Here is a 19,395-nt window from a genome sequence, read left to right as displayed (position 1 = left end):
TATAATTTGATGCGTAAGTGGAACCTACAGTTTTCGGGAAAACGGGGTAGCGACGCGGAAGCATTCCTGCTAAGGATAAAAGAAGCTCGTGCGATCGTGCCGATATCGGATTCGGATCTATTTAAATGTTTACCGCTGTTCTTATCGGACATGGCGCTTTATTGGGTGAGATTAGAGAGCGCAAATTGGCGAAATTGGGATGATTTTGAGGCTGGATGGAGAGCGCGATTCGGGGATCCCGATTTTCAGTACGCGCTGCGTGACGAAATTTTCAGGCGTACCCAGGGGGAGCACGAGACAGCTGCCGATTACCTAACGTGCTTACGCGCGTTATTAAATAGAATGACGCCCCCCTGGCCCTTAGCGGAACAGCTTAATTTCGCGCACCGCAATATGTTACCGCGTCTGCAGATCGCGATCCGCCGGCAAGAATTCGGGGATTTTTCCACCTTGGAATATCTAGCGAGCCGCGTAGAAAGAAGCTACCTCGCGGAACAAAATTACCGACCCCCGTTACCGCCGGAACAATCTATTTTCCCGGACTTAGCGTACCGCGCTCCGAAAGGAAAACCGAAAAACCCTGTTACCGTTGCTACCGCTGCCTCCACTAAAAAGGAGAAGAAAAAGAAGGCCAAAACCGCGAATAAGGCGAAGGCTGATACCGATAAGGATACCTCTACCGATACCGCTTCCGATTCGTCAACTAACGTTACCGTTTCCGCTACCGCTGCGGCCAGCAATGTTAAATGCTGGAACTGCACTAAACTCGGACATTGCGCACGCGAATGTACCGAGCAGCGCCGTATGTATTGTTACCGGTGTGGCAAACCGAACGTTACCGTCAGAACCTGCCCTACGTGTGCGGGAAACGCGGACCGGAGCCAGTAGGTAGGGTCCCTACGACTCCGGATCCACAGGGAGAGACCCGAGCTAGATTGACAGATACCGAAACGCTAATACATTCATACGTTACGTTCGAGCGAGACGAATTGCCGCCCCTGCGATATTTTACGATCCGTATCGACAATTATACACTTTCGGCCCTCGTGGACTCCGGAGCCAATCGAACCTTACTCGGTCGAGAGGGAATAAAAATTATTCGTACGTTAGGACTCGTGACTTCTAAGGGGAGAGGAATACAAATTCGCACAGCGAATGGACAGATCGCAAACATTCACGAAGAAATCAAGTTACCGTTAGTATTAGAAGGTCAGTGTCGTGAGGTTACCGTTGCATTATTGCCGACGTTGGCAGTACCCTGCATTTTGGGGGTGGATTTCTTAACGAAATTTGGTATAGGGTTAGATTTCGCAACAGGTGAATGGTATTTTGCGCAAAATCCAACCGTTCGTTACCGTCTCGCTACCAACCGAATTTCTCGTGAAGGCTCATATTATGGATTGACGGAATTAACGTCAAAACAGGAGCATACGTTAGATACCTTTTTGAAAACCCTCCCGGAACCGTCTGTGAATCCCGGTATTACAAGCCTCACAGAACATAAGATCGATGTAGGCAGTAATCCGCCCGTGAAGCAGCGTTGTTATTTAGTGTCGCCTAAGGTCCAAGAAGCCATCCGTTCGGAAGTAGACAAAATGTTAGACGCTGGGATAATAGAACCTTCGTTTAGCGAATGGTCGAATCCGGTGGTTATGGTCAAAAAACCGAATGGCAAGTACCGATTCTGCTTAGATTTTCGAAAGGTGAATAGTTTATCGAAGAAAGATGCATATCCGTTACCGAACATGGCGGGAATTCTGGACAAATTGCGATCAGCCCGTTACATTTCGACTATAGATTTGAGTCAGGCATATTTTCAGGTACCGTTGGCTAAGGAAAGCCGAGAAATTACCGCGTTTAGTGTTCCGGGTAAAGGACTCTATCAATTTACGCGGATGCCGTACGGTTTAACGGGGGCTCCCGCAACCTTTCAACGGTTGTTAGATCGGTTGATAGGCCCCGAAATGGAACCTTTTGCGTTTGCATATCTCGATGACATTGTGATAGTAACGCCTACGTTTGAGGAACATATGATCTGGCTGAATAAAGTATTGGATAGAATTACCGCTGCCGGTCTTACCGTGAATCCCGACAAATGTGAATTTTGCCGTGCTCAGGTGCGATATTTGGGATTTCTCGTGCAAAAAGAAGGGCTAATGGTCGACCCTGAAAAGACGCGACCGATCCTCGAATATCCCGCGCCGCTAAATATCAAGCAAGTGCGCCGATTTTTAGGCATGTCGTCCTGGTATCGACGATTTATTCCACAATTTGCCACTCTTAGCGAGCCATTGACACGCCTTTTGAAAAAAGGCAAGCGCTGGGAATGGGGGAGTGATCAGGTCCGCGCCTTCGATCAGCTTCGAGACCATTTAGTTACCGCACCAACACTTGCGTGCCCAGACTTCGAAGAACCTTTCGTATTGCAGACTGACGCTAGTTCTGTAGGATTAGGTGCCGTTTTGACCCAGAATATCGATGGCGAAGAAAGGGTAATAGCTTTCGCAAGTCGAGCTCTGGCAGGCCCCGAAACAAGATACACAGTTACCGAACAAGAATGCTTAGCAGTCGTTTGGGCGATAAAGAAATTCAGACCATATCTTGAAGGCTATAAATTCACAGTTGTTACCGATCACAGCAGTCTACGCTGGTTGCATAATTTGAAAAATCCAACAGGTAGATTAGCTCGATGGGCTCTCGAATTATTAGAGTACGATTACGAGGTAATTCACAGGAAAGGTGCCTTACATCATGTGCCTGACGCACTCTCTCGCATGTTCGAAACTCAGGTTACCGTGGAAAATTCAGATACCGTTACCGATACCGCTACCGATACCGTTAATTTGGTTACCGAAAATGATACCGCTGGCGCGCTTGCCGCTGCCGATACCGCTCCGGGGATAGATACAAAGGATGATTGGTACCGCAAAAGATATAAAGAGGTGATATCAAGTCCGAGTAAATACACGCAATGGAAGGTCGTGGACGGGCAATTGTACTTTTTGAGGCCGAAACGCGTGATTTCCGAGATAGTCGAAGACCTCGACCGGTGGAAATTAGTCCTACCGAAAGAATTGCGCCGAGAAGCCTTAAAAGACTCGCACGACGCGCCGCAGGCAGGTCACCTGGGCGTAGAAAAAACTTATCAGCGTATCGCCGTTTCTTATTTCTGGCCGAATTTGTTTCGGGATGTTACCGATTACGTGCGAACGTGTGATATTTGCCAGCGCACCAAGGTCGAACAAACGGGTCCCGCAGGTCTCATGGGTCGCCGAATTGCGGACGGCCCATGGAAAACCGTGGCTGCCGATATTATAGGGCCATTGCCGCGTAGTAAATCGGGATTTCAGTACATTCTCGTTATTCAGGATTTGTTCACAAAATGGATGGAGTGCAAGGCACTCAGATCTGCTACCGGAATCAAAATTAAAGAGGCCCTCGAAGATTTAGTAATCTCTCGGTGGGGCGCTTCGAAATTTTTATTGACGGATAACGGTACCGAATTTATCAATAAAACGATGAAGGCGTTTGCCGAAGGGCGTAATATTACGCACACCACGGTACCGCCCTACCATCCTCAGGCTAATCCCGTAGAGCGAGTAAACCGCATTCTTAAGACGATGGTCATTTCGTTCATAGAGAAGGACCACCGCGAGTGGGACGAACATTTGTCCGAATTTCGTTTCGCATACAACACCGCGTTTCATTCGTCCTTAGGGACATCTCCTGCGTTCCTCAATTTAGGAAGGGAGTTGGAGCCGGTGCAATCGCCAGGGAAGCCGGACACCGGGGGAAGCGCATGACGAAGTTACAGTCATTGCGCGAATGGATTGTGGAAAACCTAGACCAGGCGTTTCAAAAGCAGTCCTCCCGTTATAATTTACGCAGGCGTGATAGACGTTTTGAGGTCGGCGATTTGGTGCTGAAGCGACAGCACGTATTATCGTCTGCGGCGCAGAATATAGCCGCGAAGTTGGCACACAAGTTCCAGGGTCCTTTGAAAATCTCGCGGGTGATCTCGCCCGTCGTGTACGAGCTAGTCCAGCTGGACGGATCTCCCGCGGGAAAAATTCACGTACAAGACCTGAAACCATATTGCCTTCCCGATCCCGAACAATAGATGCAGCGCAACGTAATGGATGGCGAGGAATTACGCCGGATCTCGCGCGCCTTCTGGCACCGCCACCGTCGTGTATGGCGGTTTATACACAGCCACGAGCCCGGTTTCTGGGACGACTTATGGGACACGATGGAGGTGGCCCGCCGCTGGCGGTGGACGGAGAAGGGAGCCGTAGTGGCCGAGCCTCCTACCACCCGGGACGCAGAAGCCCAAACTCCGGCGCGAGAGACGAGAGACGCGGCGGTGGAAACGACTCGGGGACCGACCTGCGAGGTCGGCACCCAAGCGGATGCCCAGGAGGGCGCCCGACAACCGGCACCAGTCCAGGAGGACTGGCTGCCGCCGCCGCCGCCGACTAAGACGGTGAGGGAGGACCTAGCCCGGCGGTACGGGGCCCCTCCAGCGGAGAACCTGCGGCATCCGGGAGGCTGCTGGAACTGTCTCTCCGAGCTGCACGCCTACCCGGAGTGCGACCTGCCCCGGATGCAGAGCTTTTGCTTTGGCTGCGGGGAGAGGGACGTGACCGTCCGCACGTGCCCGCGCTGCGGACCCACGTATCGGCGGACGGAGCCCTACACAGGGCCCCGGGGACCGCGAGAGCAGAGACGACGAGGCGACCGGGGGCGAAGGACCCGGCAAACCTCCACCAGCTCCGGGGGATGGCCGTGGCGAAGCCAGTCGGAATCCTCCTCGCAGTGAAGACCCAGGGGACACAGACCCCAACATTTTTTTTTTTTTCTCTCTTTCTTCTTTCTTTTTTTTCTCTTCTCTTTATCTTTTTCCTTTTTACTTTTTCGTTTTTTCTTGTTGTTTTTCCCTTCACTTTTCTTTTTTTGTATTCTCATAGGCTAAGTTAGTATAGTTTTTTTTTATAATTATAGTTTTTTGTTATAGTTTTTTTTAGTTATAGTTTTTTTATATAGTTATAGTTTTTTTTTCCCTTATTCTGTTGATTGTACTTTTTTTTCTCTTCGTTGTTGTTACCGACCAGTCGCTGCATTGACAGCGCACAAATAAAGCCCGTCAAACCGACTCATGTCTACTTCCTCACCCTCCCCTGGTAGTAAGGCGTGAATCTCCCGTTAACTGAGAAACACCCCGTGACTCTCGCGTGGACGGGAAATTCGTAGAGACTTCCGGGGGGGTCGCACGCGAAATCCGAAAGGGACAGGGGGGGAGGAAAAACGAAGCGACTGGGGAGGCTGTCGAGTTTTTGCGGTTTTGGAGTGAGAACACACAGGTAAGGCTACCGGAGGGGCGGTCACCGGCGTTCGTCGGGACCGAAAACCCCGCGGTCCTCCTCTGGGAAGGGGGAGTTGTGACGTGACGCTTTTCGAGCGCCGTCACAAGGGCGATAGCCCGGCCGAGGGAGCAAGGAGCCCTGGTGTTGCTCCTCGCGTGGAGAGAGCAACCCGCGAGACTCCACCATTTTTGCGCGTCGTTTGTATTGTAATTCCTGTTTTTGTACCGTAATACCGTTTTTGAGTTGTAAGGCGAGACCCCGTGCGGGCGGCGTTGCGTGTTTTGTGCCTCAGGGCGAAGACAGCATCGCCAGGGAAGCCGGACACCGGGGGATCATCCGCAGGGGCCACGCGTTAGTGACCCCACGAAAAAGGTCAGGTACCGCGATTCCGTCGCCTCCGCCATCCAAGCCCTATCTAACTCCGCTTTGGTTTCAGCCACAAAGTCAAAAGCAACACAAAGACACGCAGCAGCGGACCTCGCCCGGCTGCAGACGGCTTCGAGGACCCCGAAGATGCTGCACCCGGAAGGACCGGAGTATGGCCCGGCCAGCCTAACCAGTCTCTTCCGGGAACATCGACTTACCGACACACTATCAGCCGAAAGACTTGAGGAAACCACAGTGAGCGGAAGGGGGCGCCCTGGATGAACTGTGGGCGGTTCTCAGGGGCCCCCCTTTTCGGAAAATCGGCAGGATGCGCAGGAAGGCGACGCGAATCTGGAAGGACCTAGAGGCAGAGCCGAGAAGAGTCACTGTTCGGTGTGCCGCGAGTGCGTGAGGACGAACACGAGGACTCAACCCCACGACGCCGAAGACGCCGAAGACGTCAACTCGATGTAAGCCGCCTCTCGGGTAGCCGTAGAGTTCCGTCCGGTTATGGCTGGTAGCGTGAGTCTGTTTTTGTATTTAGTGTCTCTCACACAACTAACCGAGATTTTTGATACCGTGAGCGCGTATTGACGCTCAATTACCGCGTGTCCAGCCGGCTCCGGATATCGCGTAAAAGTCTCTCCGTCTTGCGTGAGTTAAGCGCCGACAGTCTCTTTCTCGTTGCCGTTTCGTTTGCCGTTCGTTTCGTTACCGTACCGTCTTCCCGTTACCGTTTCTTTTTGTAGGATACTGATTAATTGCTACAGTCTTCCTTACGATATCGTTTTGTTACCGTTTTTTGTCGCGTTATCACCATACCGAAAGTACCGTGGGCGGATGTCCGCGGACGGATTTTGCTCGGGAGCGTTCTCCGCGAGACCGCTGTTACCGCCACGTTAGCGTCTCGGCGAGAAACGTGAAAACCCGCGAAAATAGCCGTTCCGCGACATCGCATTTCTGGCCGTTAGGCTACCGTCGTTCAAAGGATATTTATTTGGCCTTCACCGACCGTATCGGATGGTCGTAATACAAGTCATTTGTTTTGTCAAATATCGTCGGATCAGCTGCGAATTATCGTGATCGCGTTTCCGAGATTTCATATGGTTACCGAAATTGGTTCTCGTTATCGATTGATTGAGCGAATTACCTTACTACCGTACTAGACTATTTCCGCCGTATCGGCTCAGGCCGAACGATCTACGCATCTTTACCCTTGTAACCGAATCATGGAAATACATTATTGTTAAATATTAATGATTGAGTTGTCCTTGTGTTCACCTCTCACTCCAGATATCTACGTTAAGTAAAAGAACTGCGCCCCTCTGCCATACTGAGCGGGGAGCGGCCGAGCAAATTTTGAGAACTATTAAAGTTACCGATACCGCGGTGCGATTATTCGCACCTGGCGCCCATTTCCGGTTACCGTTATCGCGTGAGTTACCTTGCTCCCGAATTGTGTGGAGTACCGCGAGTTACCGAATCGTGCAGTCATTGCCGATTTCGCGAGTTACCTTGCTCCCGACGAGCGTGGAGTACCGCGAGTTACCGAATTAAGCATCTGTTTCTGATACCGTAAGTTACCGAGTCGAGCAGTTATTGCCGATGCCTCGAGTACCGATTTCCATTGGGCGTGCTCCCTCGGATCTGGCGTGATTCCGAGGCTAGTTCACGTCGCAATGTGCAATGTATGTACTTAGCAATAGCATATTGTATGTATATATAATGTACAGCAATATATATACATATTATGTATGAACATTTGACATACATTGTACTATATATACATATAAAGTACATTAATAAATATACATGTCATATATTGTGATATACATCCAAATTATGTACATGTAATGTATAAACATTTGACATACAAGATATTATTTTCATATTATGGAACAAAAATATATATTCATAGAATGTCCGATGTTATATGGGATATATCTTCTACCACATAATGCTAGCGCCAAAATATATATAATTGTAATTCGCGACTCGTGGCGATTCATGATACGTAATTTGTGATAAATACGCAGTGCATTAGTGTGAAAAGAAAATTCGTCAATGCGCGTGTAAATTTAATTAACGAATTTTTTCTTCACACTATTCACTATAACTGCGTATTTATTACAAATTATGTATCACGAATCGCGAATACGCGTATAGTCTGGCGCTAGCATAATAGATAATCTAAAACTATCACGAATAAAAATGAAAAATACCTTGAAAACAAGAGTGAACACGTTGAGTCGACTGTTGCACGTTATGGTTATCATGGTGGAAAGAAACAAGGTGAGTTATTGCGCATAATGGCGGCAAAGAGTTGGGGGACTTGCTTGTCAACCAATCACAGGGGACCCATTTTATGCGCGCAAAATTCAAACGTTCACAGCTGATTAAAAAATCAAAACAGTATTGTAAATAAATAAATACTGCGACTATTACAATTTTTAATGCAACATGTCGGCATACTGTCTACAAAGATAAAGTCACATAATATTACATATTACACCAAACTCTAAACAAATCTTCATATTATATATTTATTTATTACTTACACGACGGTCACATCGGTCTTTTCCAAATTTAAGAAAACTCTCTGCACGAACACTATATATTTTTTTAAGAGGAACACTGTATACACTTTATATACGTTAATAAAGCATGTCATCAGCCATCAGCCATACTGAATTTTCATGAAATGGGCCCCCTATGATTGGCTGTCCGCTCCCCACTACCTTTAGACTACTGCGCAATCACGAGAATAACTCACCTTGTTTCTTTCCACCATGATGGTTATGATCTGCACAAGGACCGGCCGGTCCGCGGCCCGACCACGCCGCCCGTCACATGACCACGCCGCTTGATCAACACGCGGTAAATTCAAATGTGATAACTTTATCAGTGCATATACACATTGTACTTTTTATACGGAGTTTTTCTAATAAGTTATATTGTTTGAGAAAGTTTCATTACAAAATTAATGACACATAATACATACCATAAACAGAACTATTATATATATATAAAAATAAAATATACTTAATATACATATAAAAATTATATGCTGAAAAGATTATTAAATTGTAAAAGATAGTATATTACAGCATTGGAATTATATAACGATCCATATTTGCAAATCATCAAACTTTTTACCATTTCCAGAAAATTTTCACGCATAATAAATTTGGAGGGCCAACGCAAGTCATCTTTCCGTCATTAAGTAACATGCGCTGTCATCAATTTTTCGTCACACAGAAAACGCGTGACTATTTTAAATCAAAATAAAATCATTTTGACTTTTTGTTGACTTTAGTGTGTTCCTTGGGATAATGCCACGAGTTGTACTAATGCGTTACAAAGTACATAATAAAGGAAACAATATTGAAACAATACAACAAAAAAATACATATAATGGTAAGTGTCTTTGACAAGTTTTTTATTTTAATATAATATATATATATATAAAGAGATATATCAGGCAAACAAGAACAGTTCATGTGAATAAATTATTTTTTGTGATCGCAGCTAAATCTTTGAACGGCAAACAAAAAATTTGCATGAATGATGTTTGTGAGAATAAAACAGTATTACACAAGGATAAGACTGTTTTGAAAAGAAACAAACTTAAGAAAAAGTGTGAAATTAAAGGTAAGATTATTATGTCCATATGGTATTTATTTACATATGTATACATTATATTTATGATTATGAACAACTAAACAACTAAATTTTCAGAAGAAAAAGTATCTAAAATAAATATTTCTAAAAATATTACATTACATATTTTAAAGAAAAGAAAATCTATGGAAGAAATTAATTTTAAAGGTTATATTGTTAATTATTTATTTATTACATATACATTAGGCTTATAATTACTTTAAAATTTAGCTATATTTTTGACGAAGAAAGAAGTTTCTAAGATACTTATTATTTCCATGATATTTGAAACCAGAAAACTAATTAATCAGAAAAGTAAAATCATATATCAAAAGTAAAATTACAATTTTATTCAAGTTCTATAATTCGTAAATATAATTTTCATTTTTCTATTTTCAATAGCATTTCCAATAGAGAAGTCTAAAGTTTCTACAAAACTGAATATTTCTGAAAATGTAACTGTATCAGATATTTCCTTATCTGAAATATCAAAAATGATCGATGATGAAGGTGAAGTAATTTTTTTATTTCTTTAATTTTTAATTGCATAATAATAAAAATGTTATTTTTTATTTTATTTTATTGACTTAATCTTTTATGTAACTTTTTTTATTAGTGTCTTATAAAACATAAATACATAATATATAATAATAATTTAATTTACATGGTAAAATATGTCATTTATTGCAGGTAGTTATCAAGAAAAAAAATTACATCCAGTGACTGCAGTGGCAACAAATAAGTGGGTATTTATGAAATGATAATTTTTGTATTTTTGCATGAAAATTTACATTAAACAATTTTATTTTTAGATGTAAAATTACTAATATTGATACGATAAATACAAAATTCATTATACGAGGACACTCATGCATTGATGATGTTAAAGGTTCCCTGTATATAAGAATTAATATAAAGAATTAATATATAAGAATTAATTCGTAAATATAATTTTCATTTTTCTATTTTCAACAGCATCTCCAACAGAGAAGTCTAAACTTTCTACAGAACTGAATATTTCTGAAAATTTAACTGTATCAGATATTTCCTTATCTGAAATATCAAAAATAATCAATGATGAAGGTGAAGTAATTTTTTAATTTTTTAAATTTTTAATTGCATGATAATAAAAATGTTATTTTTTGTTTTATATTATTGATTTAATCTTTTATGTAATTTTTTATTAGTGTCTTATAAAACATAAATATATAATAATAATAATTTAATTTACATAGTAAAATATGTCATTTATTGTAGGTAGTTATCAAGAAAAAAAATTAGATCCAGTAACTGCAGTGGCAACAAATAAGTAAGTATTTATGAAATAATAATTTTTATATTTTTGCATGAAAATATACATTAAACATTTTTATTTTCAGATGTAAAATTACTAATATTGACACGATAAATACAACATTCTTTATACGAGGACAATCATGCATTGATGATGTTAAAGGTTCACTGTATATAAGAATTAATATATTACTAGTATTAATCTAAAGCTTTATGTTTTAACTAAAAAAAAATAAATCACGCAAATAAATTCATTATAAATTTACATCAGCTTAACTTGGTCTTTAATCTATACTATAAATTTAGATTTATTAATATGTAAAAAATATTAATCCACATTGTTTATTTTAATTTCTATTTAATTACATCAATTAATATTGTAAAACAAACTTCCTTTATAATTACTTTTTTCATGTTTCAGACGAAAATTGCTTTTTATATACAAACACAGATGTCATGTCTAACATTAACGATTTTGTTAAAAATGATATAAGAAATACAAGCACTGACATCATTAATGATCTAAGTATATCATCAATACTTGATACTAATATACTTGAAAAGGAGATAATTGATTCCAACTTAATAAATTCTAATGAATTTCCTGATTTATTAAATACAGGTAGTATTTTTATTTTGTACAAATTGTAAATAAAATTATTGAATTTTGTATTAGCTTACTTTTTTACAAATTATTTAATTACTATTTACTTATTGTTAGTTATAAATTAGCTATTTAATTAATCTATATTCTATGTTTATTTGTTACGTTATAGATATAAGTTTTAATTCAATATTGAATAATAATGCTGAAAAACAACTTCCTTCAACTTCCTGCAAATTTCAAGAAATTAAAACAAATAATGTAAAAAACTTGTGCTTTGCACAAGAGAATGATACTGAAATACAAGGTAATAGAACCATATTATATGTTGTTACTTCAATTTTTATGATTATTTTTAGTCTTAGACTTATTATTTAATCAAAGAATAAAATAAAGAACCGATGTAGGGACAAGGTACATATATTTACGTCAATAGTATAAATGTATATAAAACAAACGTTTCTGCCTGGATCAGGCCTTCATCAGTGTTATTAGATGTTAATTTAATATTATAAAAAACTAATTTAAGAATTTTAAATTTCCATTACACGATACGCATTACGGAATACAATTCGTGTAGTACAATTTTTAGTTACATGATACGCATTAACAAGACGCAATTAATATAAATTATAATCTTTATTGTCCAAATCCGTTCTATGTTCAAATTATGAGAGCATACTGTTGTGTAAAAAGCCAGCATTTCCAAAGACATTTTTTTGTATAAAATTTGGAATTGTAGCAGAAAAATAATTTGATGATTAAATTCTTTAATTGAGCGGTGGAAGAGAAGGAGTGAATATGTCATTGACAGTCTGAACAAGAGAGATTCACTCTTATGTGTTGCAAGTTAGAACTCTATGATTAAAAATGAGCAACGAATTCCAACTCAATTTTTAATCATAGAGTTCTAACTTGCAACACATAAGAGTGAATCTCTCTTGTTCAGACTGTCAGTGACATATTCACTCCTTCTCTTCCACCGCTCAATTAAGGAATTTAATCATCGAATTATTTTTCTGCTACAATTCCGAATTTTATACAAAAAAATGTCTTTGGAAATGCTGGCTTTTTACACAACAGTATGTTCTCATAATTTGAACATAGAACGGATTTGGACAATAAAGATTATAATTTATATTAATTGCGTCTTGTTAATGCGTATCATGTAACTAAAAATTGTATCACACGAATTGTATTCCGTAATGCGTATCTTGTAATGGAAATTTAAAATTCTTAAAACTCGGCAAGATGAACAAACAGTAATACCTACAAAATTTGCTGGCACAAAAAAATATATGTGTGTGTTCTGTCACAAAATGCAAGCAAAAATTGCTCGACATTTCGAATTGGTTCATTCTAAGGAACCTGACGTTCAAAAGTTCAAATATTTACCTAAAAGTTGTAGCGAAACAAGAAAGATCATCGATACTTTAAGAAAAAGAGGAAATTTCAAATTTAATATTGAAAAACAATACGAAGGACAAGGTTTTATTCCATGTAGACGAGCAAGAGAAAATTAATCTAAGATTTTGAAAAATTATTTGGCATGTGGAAATTGCAAGGGTCATTATTTAAAATCGACATTAAGACATCATTTCAAAAAATGTACAGGTCGGACAGGAGAAAAAAGTCGCATTGTTAAATCGACTGGGTCGAATGGGTCGAAGAATAGAAGGCAAATGTCTCAAAGAAGCTGATGAAAGAGTACGACGATTAGTCTTACCAGTAATGAGAAATGATGACGTAACGCGCAATATTCGTTATGATAGTTTTTTGTTATTGTATGCGAATTCCCAGTGCAAAAAATATAGACACTCATCGCATCATTTACAAATGATTCGAGCTCGATTGCGGCTTGTAAGTCGTCTATTGATAGCGATGAGAAATATTAATAATGATGTAACGTCTTTGACTTCTATTTATGACCCAAAATATTACGATACTTTTTTAGATGCGATAAATATTGTTGCACAATATGACAAAGAAAAGGATACCTATGAAAAGCCAGCTGTTGCATCTAATCTTGATACTTACGTAAAGTATATTGGCGAACTTTTAATAACAAAATGCATAAAAGAACATGACGATAACACAAAAACAAATACAAAAAATTTTTTAAAACTGTTAACGGTTGATTATGGAGCAAGTGTTAACAAAACTGTAGTCGAATCTCAAACTCAATTTAGAAGACAAAAAATTACAAAACTTCCTACAATGAAAGATATACAAAAATTGCGGAATCATCTATTAAAAGTGCAAAAAGAATCATACAATAATTTGAAAAACAAATTTTCATTGTCTGATTGGATTTCTCTTGGAGAAGCTACTTTAACATCAATACAATTATTTAATCGCCGCCGGCCAGGAGAAACTGAACGAATATTAATTTCTGATTTTAAAAATTACGAAAGAATTAATGAAAATATCGATACGTTCAGTAAATTATCTAAAGAAAGAAAAGAACAAGCACAAAAATATGTCCGATTTTGTATACGCGGAAAGTTAGGAAGAACTGTTCCTATAATATTAGATGAACTTAATTTGGAATGTGCACAAATGTTTTTACAGTTAAGAAGTAAAGCCAAAGTACACTTAAAAAATCCTTATTTATTTGGTATTCCAGGACATGACAAAATTATTGATAAACATTTACGTGCATATCGAGTTATGTTGCGTTTTGCTAAAGAGAGCAAAACCGAATTTCCTGACACGTTACGTGGCACTACACTTAGAAAACATATAGCCACTATGGGAATAACTCTTAATTTAACGGACAATCAGATTACAGATCTAGCCAATTTCATGGGCCATCATGAAAAAATACACAAGGAAGTGTATAGAAAGCCGGTAATAATTAAAGATATTACAGAAGTCTCACAACTTTTAGAAGCTGCCCAAGGTGTGAGAGATGCAGCAAACAATTTAATTGATGAAAGCGACAGCGAAGCTGAAAGTGACAAAAATATAGAAATCAAAGAGAATGAAATATTTGAAGATAGTTTGCAGCAATCGAGTGATAGTAAGTAGAAAATTTATTTCCGAAATATATAGATAGATTACTTTATTATGATGTTAATGTTTCTAATGCAGACTCAATGTATAAAAAACGTACAAAAACTGAAATAAGAACGGTACAAAAAAAACGCAGATCAGAGGGTAAGAAATTTAATTTGTATATTCAACTAATAAATTGGTGATGTCATTTGATATTAAACAACCACAATGTAAAAAGGATATTTATGTATGATTTTTTCTTTATGTACAGATGCATTTGTGACGCCTGTTAAACGAGCAACTTGAACACAAGAAGAGAAAAGAATTGTATTAGAAACATTTGAAAAACAATTACAAACTGTTACACTAATAACTGGAAAAGAAATGCAGAATCTTATATCTAGTACTCCATGTCTAGCTAAACGAACAGTTCCTCAAATGAAAGTATGGTTACACACGCAAAAAAAGAAATTAAATTTTTAAAACGGTCACAAAAATTATCTTAAAATTTTTTTGATATTTAAAAAATAATTTAATGTGCAATATTAAAGCAATAATTTAAACTTTATTTGATGATTATTTATGTTTAATTTTTATATTGTGATAATTATAGTTTTTTTTGTTTATTGTTTTAAGTTTAAATATTGCACAAAATAAATATTGAAACTTTAACTTAAATTTTAATTAAAAATAGTTACTTAGGTTTGCTTTTCATAATGTGATAGTTATAATCTTCATGTTCATTATTTTAATGTAAAAGAATATTAAAACTTTAATTATTTAATTTTTATAATGTAATAATTATTGTGCAATAATTACAGTTTTTATGTTCATTGAATATTGTGAATTTAATTCAATATACAATATTTAAAAAATTGCACTACAAGAGATTATAGACTGAAATGTATTTTTAAATGTATTTTAAATACAATGCAATAAACTGTATACTATAAAAAAAATTTTTTTATTTATAATATATTTTTTATATCAGGGAAACGCAAAATTTTTTGGGCCAAATGTGAAATTTAAGATTTATACCGCGGACCGCAGCAGCTAAATTTAAAACATTATTATTATTATATTTTTTGCTTTTTTTGTCACGGTTTGGATTGTAAATCCTCGCGGGCCGGATTCGATCAATTATGTATCCCTATTCTACATTAAATACAATACACGTCTTAATAAAAACTATATGATATAAATACGTTGTATAATATAGACACGAACAATAAAAATAAACATGAAAATCGTTCACGCTATCTGTTTTTTTTTTCTTATTATCTTCTTAATAAAAAATATAATAAATAAAAAATATAGGCACTTATATAATTTAAACTGTATATAATTGTATATAATATGTATATATATTTGGTACAATTCGAGAACATTTTTTGATACATATGGTATATTTTGGGAACTGTTCTTAAAATTAAAAGTTTATAGTTGGTAATATTCAAGGACATAAAATCTATTAAATAAAAAGTCTTCATAGGTTGTTTTCCAGCAAGAGACACAGTCGATACAATATCATTCTGTCTCTGTTCCATATCCAATGAGCAATACTTATGATACTTATATAATTCTTTAGTGTCCTTTTGTGTCCTTACTGATAATAAGATATTTAAAAAACATAAGAAATTATGCCAGTTGGAAACGTTTCGACGCATGATGTATGATTGTATGAATATGCCCTAACAGCACACGGAGATACTGAGACCATCATGAGAATATCGCAACAGTATAATTGTGATATTCTCAGAACAGTCTCACAGATACTGCGATACTACGTAGTACGTTCTAGAAATCATCGTATGTCCGGGGTAAAACGTCCCATAGACTGTCGCACTAACGTCTACAGTTAGTCGCATTTATGTCTATAGTAGAAGAATAGTGTGAAGATGGGATGAAAATGGGAATTGTATAGTAGGACATACATACACGCACACATTTACACAACCAAGCGCTCAAGCGCGCGTCATTTTACGCTTAGGTTAGGTTAGGTTATTAAGTAATAAAATATAATTTTTATTAAATGTTATTTTTATTTCCAAATTATATTCTGATAAAGCATAATATAAATTTATTGTTATAAAATAAAATTTTTGTAGATTAAATTTAATATAAATATATATCTATCTACATTTTATTTTATTGCACAATTATATTTTTAAAAACATTATCCATTTTATGTTTTACTTTTACTCGAAGTATTGCACAATAAATTATGCCATATATCAAACATGACACTTGTCCTTTAAATGCAAATATATTATTAATTTAATATTAAATCACCATCGCGTAACAATTATTTTTACAGTCCATTTAAACAGACTAATAAATTATTCTTTTAAGTCATATATAAATATCGATACATATCATTTTTGACCTTTCAACATTAGCATAGTACAAATTACATAAATACTAAAGCAAGATTTTTCTTCCAAATTTAATTCCTTATATTTAAAAAAAAATTATCAATAAGATCTTAAAAAAAACGACCTATAAAAAACTAATCTCTTTCATTTTTTGTTACTAAAAAATATTGAAAAAATAGATTAAAGTAATAAAATTTTTACAGTCTTTTTTTCTTTAATGGCTGCTACAAATATCTGCAATTTCTTCTCAACGGAATTGTGTAAAGAAAGATCAATCTCAGCAGCTCTCCTTAAATCTTTGATGGCATTCCTTTCGTCCCACACACCAATATTTGATCTAGAAATATAACATTATAAGAAATTAATAAAACTTTGTGTAGAATTATACATGAGTTTATAACATAAAATAAATACAAATGCATACCTTTGTTCCTGGTAGAAAAGTAATAACTTTTGTTCCAGCATGAAGAGTCGTTTTCATTATGTACTCTGTCACTCATTGCGATAGCATATCTAAATAATAACAATTAATTAATATTCTCGATATTCAATAACAAAGTATCCAAAAAGAAGAATGCCAATAGAATTGTACGCACAAGACTCGAAACCTTCAACTGCAAGCTGAAACAGACCAAAAAGCAGAAAGCTAAGAAACAATTATTATGCAAGTAGATATAAGTGAGAAATTTTAATATTAACAAGCATTTAAAATGTGAAATATAAAGTATAGAAAAATACTTACGTTTCGTAGAAATTGGAATGCAGAAAGAGCAGTCAAAAAGAAGAATGCCAATTGAATTGAGCGTACAAAACTCTAAACCTTCAACTGCAAGCTGAAACAGACCAAAAAGCAGAAAGCTAAGAAACAATTATTATGCAAGTAGATATAAGTGAGAAATTTTAATATTAACAAGCATTTAAAATGTGAAATATAAAGTATAGAAAAATACTTACGTTTCGTAGAAATTGGAATGCAGAAAGAGCAGTCAAAAAGAAGAATGCCAATTGAATTGAGCGTACAAGACTCTAAACCTTCAACTGCAAGCTGAAACAGACCAAAAAGCAGAAAGCTAAGAAACAATTATTATGCAAGTAAATATAAGTGAAAAATTGTAATGTTAACCAACATTTAAAATGTGAAATATAAAGTATAGAAAAGGACTTACGTACAATGTGGAATGCAGAGAATACAGCCAAATAAAAGAATGCAAATAAAATTTAATGCACAAAAGACTTCAATCCTGCAATTGCAAGCTGAAAACAGATTAAAAAATCAGAGAGATTAGACAATTAATAATAAAAGCTAACAATATAATCTTAAAGTATTTCTTAACCTAAAAACACAATGATCAGACAAATATATAAAAATTAATTAGAAATGTCACAAAAATATAATACAACTATCTCTGACTTTATATTTACTACTTTTGTCAAATAAATGTAAGGAAATAAATAGGATTACCTTCGATATCGATGGAATTCAATTTTCCTCGTTCACGCACACAATTCTCGGTGATCGGACAAGCGGGAAAAGACCGGAAGTAGTACGTATGGAAATGACGTAGTTGGCGCTGGTATCATAGCGGTCAAACCTGAGATTATACTCGCGCGATAAAGGTGCGTACATATCATTTGCGTAAGTTGAGTAAATTCCGATAATATATGCATGCGATAGAAAAGCGTATATGTATTATTTGCGTACGTTGAGTAAATTCTGAGAATTAACGCGTGCAAAAAAAAACCGAATCATACTACAGAGATCTTACAGAGATGATCTCAATTTTTACTGGATGATCACAGTAGAATCAGTATGAAAATGGGATGATACGCAGGATGTCATGTGCTGTTAGGGATGAAAGAAAAAAAAAACACTTTTTTATATATTTTTATATTTTGTAACATTTTTAATAAAGACATCAAATCAGAATATAATAAAAAATAAAAATAAACTTAAAAATAGTTTACGCATCAACGAAAAAACTTTTAATTTTTCGAACAGAGTTGAAAATATGCCATATGTATCAAAAAATGTTCCCAAATTGTACCAAACGCGCACGCGCGCACGCGCTTGGTATATTTTAAGGACATTTAAAAAGACATATACATATACATCCCAGGTAGCACGTGTTGTTTCATATACGTTTTCTAAACCATTGGATACATTTAGGAAACGTATATGAAACGTACATATGAAACAAACATGTGCTACTTAGGATGCGTATATTTAGAAGCAGTAAATATTATTTAGTCAATATAGCTATTTCTCGCAATCATCTATATTCTATATTATTTTTGTCAAAACTATAAATGATTTAACATATACGGTCTATTTTAAGAATGTATAGATATTAACAGCTAATGGATTGATATGAAGACATATATATGTATATGTATATGTTTATGTATGGACTATTATAGGGACATGGATGTATAAAATTGAAATTTTTATACATGTTTCAATTTAAGCCAAGCAATATCACTTTATAACTACAATATAATTGTTATAGCTGTATATTGCTAATTATACTTTATTTATATAATATTTACTGTTTTAAATAAATGGGTATTTTTGAGGACTTTTATTGTATATGTACATACAAATAGTTAATGCTCGATCTATATAATGTCTATGACTGCGATCCAGTTGACGTTATAAATGTTTTGAAGTGTTCTTTCTCTCTTTCTTTCTTTATCGAAGGAACGTCTCAAAGTATATTTATAGCGTCAAGTGGACTGC

At 36.6% G+C, this 19,395-nt stretch overlaps 1 protein-coding gene and 2 long non-coding RNA genes across 5 annotated transcripts in view; 2 read left to right on the top strand and 1 right to left on the bottom strand.

Moving 5' to 3' along the window:
* Positions 1–11,593, top strand: part of LOC137001587 (uncharacterized) — a 40,995-nt gene extending 29,402 nt beyond the window's left edge. The window contains exons 2-6 of the mRNA XM_067360700.1: positions 8,895–9,146; positions 9,258–9,380; positions 9,792–9,899; positions 10,080–10,131; positions 10,202–11,593. Coding sequence (XP_067216801.1) covers positions 9,062–9,146; positions 9,258–9,380; positions 9,792–9,899; positions 10,080–10,131; positions 10,202–10,313 — 480 coding nt within the window. The 5' untranslated portion in view covers positions 8,895–9,061 and the 3' untranslated portion in view covers positions 10,314–11,593. The remainder of the gene's footprint in view (positions 1–8,894; positions 9,147–9,257; positions 9,381–9,791; positions 9,900–10,079; positions 10,132–10,201) is intronic.
* Positions 11,594–13,522: 1,929 nt separating this feature from the next.
* LOC137001590 (uncharacterized) lies at positions 13,523–16,550 on the top strand. The gene is made up of 2 exons (XR_010891568.1): positions 13,523–14,445; positions 14,555–16,550. It is a non-coding gene; the product is annotated as an uncharacterized lncRNA (long non-coding RNA).
* LOC137001588 (uncharacterized) lies at positions 16,306–18,322 on the bottom strand. Of its 3 annotated transcripts, XR_010891566.1 has the most exons (7): positions 18,121–18,322; positions 17,825–17,912; positions 17,613–17,703; positions 17,401–17,491; positions 17,255–17,279; positions 17,083–17,171; positions 16,306–16,995 (listed from the first exon to the last, which is right to left on the bottom strand). It is a non-coding gene; the product is annotated as an uncharacterized lncRNA (long non-coding RNA). The 3 variants fall into 3 exon arrangements; XR_010891564.1 differs by having other exon boundaries at positions 17,083–17,279; positions 18,121–18,320; XR_010891565.1 differs by having other exon boundaries at positions 17,083–17,279; positions 17,829–17,912; positions 18,121–18,318.
* Positions 18,323–19,395: the final 1,073 nt, after the last annotated feature.

Source organism: Linepithema humile, chromosome 8 (assembly GCF_040581485.1).
Source record: "Linepithema humile isolate Giens D197 chromosome 8, Lhum_UNIL_v1.0, whole genome shotgun sequence".
Classification (NCBI taxonomy): domain Eukaryota; kingdom Metazoa; phylum Arthropoda; class Insecta; order Hymenoptera; family Formicidae; genus Linepithema; species Linepithema humile.
The sequence above is the reverse complement of the archived record's forward strand: the minus strand, read 5'-3'. Positions and strand labels throughout refer to the sequence as shown.